At 40.9% G+C, this 4,098-nt stretch overlaps 1 protein-coding gene across 1 annotated transcript; it reads right to left on the reverse strand.

The window, feature by feature from the left end:
• Positions 1–556: 556 nt before the first annotated feature.
• BASP1 (brain abundant, membrane attached signal protein 1) lies at positions 557–2,170 on the reverse strand. Its single transcript, XM_009084413.1, has one exon. The coding sequence runs from the start codon at positions 2,160–2,162 to the stop codon at positions 1,431–1,433; it is 732 nt and encodes a 243-aa protein (XP_009082661.1). The 5' UTR covers positions 2,163–2,170; the 3' UTR covers positions 557–1,430.
• Positions 2,171–4,098: the final 1,928 nt, after the last annotated feature.

The raw sequence follows: 4,098 nt of genomic DNA on the forward strand, positions 1-4,098 counted from the left end.
ACACAATAGCAATGGGGGAAAAACCAAACAGTATCAGCACTAGAAATATTTTAATAGACAGTTCTTCTCCTACACAATAGCAATGGGGAAAAAACCAAAGTGTATCAGCACTAGAAATATTTTAATAGAGCCAGGATTAAATTTAATTGCCTCATTTTAAAAGATCAGTTTACCAAATCCACTGTATTAGTCCCAGTTAAAACCCAGTCAGCACGCCTCTGGCTCTTCAAAACAGCAAGAGAGGATTTTTTTCACATGTTAAGGCAGGCAAAAGTGCCTCTGGCTCTTCAAAATAGCAAGAGAGGATTTTTTCACATGTTAAGGCAGGCAAAAGCTATTTCTGCTTTGCCTGGGATAAAATGTATGTGAGATGTGCTGTTCATTGGCCACTTGCTCCAACCTCACCTAGGAACACTCGTGACTGTTGAAGTAGGAGTGTGACTATTTATAAGACAGTAAAAATCCCCAGATGTAATACTTCTTCTTTAAGTACAGGAACCAACTTTGTCTAGTTCTCAGTGGGTAAAAGTGAAGATTTAATCAGTCTTTACACTTATTTATTTTTTAAATTATTTAACTTTTATTACTGTTGCACCATTTATACAATTACATATAATTTCAATGCATCCATTGTACATTTTGTTTTTTCATTTGTTTTCCAATGAGTGTGTGTTGGTGTCTGTGACACAGAATGGAAGAGAAACTGGAACTGCAATGAACGCAGACTTTTTCATTTCCACTGACCAATAAACAGAACTACAGGTGCACCCAACCACGGACATGCATTAACTCGTCATGAGAAATCTAGGTAGGCTAAGTAGGATGAGAATGCTTTTTACTCCCAAAAAATATTTGGAGAGGAAGAATTGGAGGATTGGCATTGAGAAATATGTGGACAGCTAAGTGGGTTTTGTCTGAAAGTTGGCATTCATCCACTGCATAAAAAAAATATCAAAATAAGAAAGGCTGTAAATAAAAAAAACCACAGAAAATACTGCTTTCATAAAGATCTGATTGCCTTGGCACAAACCTAGTGGGCAGAATCAAACGCATCACTCCCAAACCCCATTACAGAACAAAAAGAAGATTTTAATACACTGGTGGAGTGCATTTACAGCAGTTCAGATACAAAAGATGTGCTGTACTTTCAGACATCCATTTATTTTACTTTTTTTTTTCTAATCCAGGACTTGTGTCAAGTTGGCAGAAAGTATATTAGATATTTCCCCACAAAAATACTATTTGGATTTTCCCCCCTCCCTCCCTCCCAACTTGATGGGACATCCTTTCCATTTTTTCTCTTTTTTTTTCTCCTTCTTTTCTGGGCAATACATATTTGTTATTTCAGATCTGAAACGAGTTAGTATAGCTGAAAAAATAAAAAAAAGACACAGGTTGTTTTAAGTGGTTGTTTCAACAGGCTGTCCAATTTAATCTTGCACTGCTATGGTTTGATCCGAATTAGTCGCTGGAGCTTCCGAAGGTTTCGCTTCCTCTGGAGGGGCTGCAGGGTCCGAGGCCTTAGCAGTGGAACTAGGTGCTGCTGTTGCCGCGGGCTCCTTGGAAGAAGGTGCAGCCTCGTTGCTGCTAGGTTTTGAGTCTGAAGCTGGGGCCACTTCACTTTTAGTTTCTTGGGCTGCAGGCGTTGCGGGAGCCTCAGTCTTTTTGGCTTCCCCTTCCTCTTTGCTCTTGTCATCTGCTTTACTGGGAGCTGTGGCTTCTGAAGGCTGGGAAGCTTTTGCATCATTGCTAGGCTCAGAAGTTTTGGGTGCTTCGCTACTGGCAGCAGGAGCAGAGGCAGCAGTCGGCTCCTCTTGCTTGGGTGCCTGTTCAGTGTTCTTCTGTGGCTCTACTTTACCATCAACAACAGCCTCTGACTTCTCAGGTTCTGGTTTCTGGGTTTCTTCCTGGGTCACTGTTTTCTCCTTTTCCCCTTCTTTTTCTTCCGTCTTATTGGCAGCAATCTGAGTATCCTTTTCACCCTTCTCCTCTTTGTTGTTCTCCTTCACTTCTGTGGTCTCTGTGGTTTTCTGGGCATCCTCAGCCTCCTTTGGAGTCTCCTCTTCCTCAGTTGCTGCTCCTTCAGCCTTCTTGTCTTTGTCTTTAGCTTTTTCATCATTGACACTGTATCCCTTCTTCTTCTTGCTCAGTTTGCCTCCCATGTTGGAGCTCTGTAACAGAAAACAGAAAGAGGTGATTACCCAAAGCCCAGCTTTCAACACTGAGAGAATCAAAATCAGGTCAGTTGAGGTGCAAAGGAAAATTGATGCTGGCTCCTGAAAAGAAGACTACATGAGGTTTGGTCAGATGTTATCAGCTGAACGGACCGACACTGCACAACACCACTCCCAATGAGCTTAGATCCTGCTCAGCCCTGCAGCATTTCAGTCAGCAAAATCTCTTCTGCCATATAGCCCTATGAACAGTTCTCTGAACCCCTCTAACCCAGGTTGTATTTTGGGTGGAGGAAGTGGACTGAGTAACAAGATGATAGAGGGCTAAGATACATCATGATCTTTTGTGTCCTGAGAAAGGGCAGAAGTAGGAAAAATACCTATTATTTATATTCAGGTCGGGCACAAACTGAATTTTACAGTCAATCTTGGCCATCACCCCTGATTAATACAAAGGCCACTATCACTTCGGCAAAAGTTATGAACTAGCTTTTCATTAAGGTTTGGAAAAATCAAAGCAAACCTAGAGACAGTGAGAAGGTTGATGCAGAAGATTGCATCTACTTCCTACATCTCACATCCTGTTACCCACACAGCCAGCTCCCACTGCAGATAAAGCCTATGTAGGGGGCTGATGGGACCCAGAGGCCAGGACCACCAACCTCCAGCAGCCTCAGAAGCAGGACCTGCTCCCACGCACAGAGTCCCATCCAGCACCTTCCCATCCCACAGCTCCCACAGGGATCACCCACCCAAAGCCCTGCATTCCCACACACAGCAGCACGGGAAACACAGAGCCTGAAGGACAGCAATCATGCAACTATTCTATAACATGACAGGAACAAATGCAGACACTCGACCAGAAGCTTAAATGTGGCACGTGCCATGATGCAATAAAAAACGGGAGGAAAAGAGAGGTGTATAATTTGTAGCCTCTGCTCCCAGTTTTCAAGCATGACAAGCAATCGTGACAAGCAAGCAAACACTGTTCAGTTCTTTGAAAGAAGTTGAGCACGTGTGTAACCATATCAGTATTTATATACCCTTCATGTGGGAGTCTTAACTAAGAATATACAAAATCTTTCACAGTACTTCAAATCAAACTTTGTCTACTAAAACAGAAGGAGACAGAGATATTGGGTCATTAATGAACATGAAAACCTCTCTGAATGGCTAGAAAAAATACACTTCTGCTATTAAAAGAGATATATAATTCATGCTCAATGAAAGGTTAAGGAAAAAAATATTTCCAAGCTTCATACTATTTGAAAATAGAAGGTGACTTTTTTCCAAGAACTGTCAAACAAATGCTTAATGTAAGAACTTTTCCAAGGGAGATGAATCATTCCAGTTTTCTGTTTTTCACAGGTAGATAGAATTGTAGGCTGTATATTTTTCACACACTTGCTAAAACTGTGAATACAAGCCAGTAAAAAAATCATAGGAGTGCTCATTGAAGGCTGAATATTAAATAATATTGCATATCACAAAGAACTAGCTGCCTCTCAGTAGATTTTCTGCTAACACAGATGCAATCTTCAGGCAGAGCCCAAGAGCAGATTATCCACATGTCTTGGGCCAAAATGAGATATTATGGTCAGCAGAGATCTTTCTGATTTCAGCTTTCAAAAAGAGTAACAATTTGCAAATACTGTTGAAACGTTATCACACAGCTCTGCAAAATGGTAATGTGATGTTACTGAAACACTACTTTGTTGTCTGAAATTTTACAGGGAACAGCAATAAAAGGATTAACTTCCACAGATACACAGCTGAGCAATCTAATCTCTACCTTCATGACAAAGATACCAGGTTTTAGGTATTTAGGGCAGGCTATGGGCATTAGTTTGCTATCTGACAAATTCACAATCTTGTTGATTACTCCATAAATATTGTCCAGATTATTGTTTACATACAGTTACAA

This window comes from Acanthisitta chloris, unplaced genomic scaffold (genome assembly GCF_000695815.1).
Source record: "Acanthisitta chloris isolate BGI_N310 unplaced genomic scaffold, ASM69581v1 scaffold9931, whole genome shotgun sequence".
Taxonomy (NCBI): Eukaryota; Metazoa; Chordata; class Aves; order Passeriformes; family Acanthisittidae; genus Acanthisitta; species Acanthisitta chloris.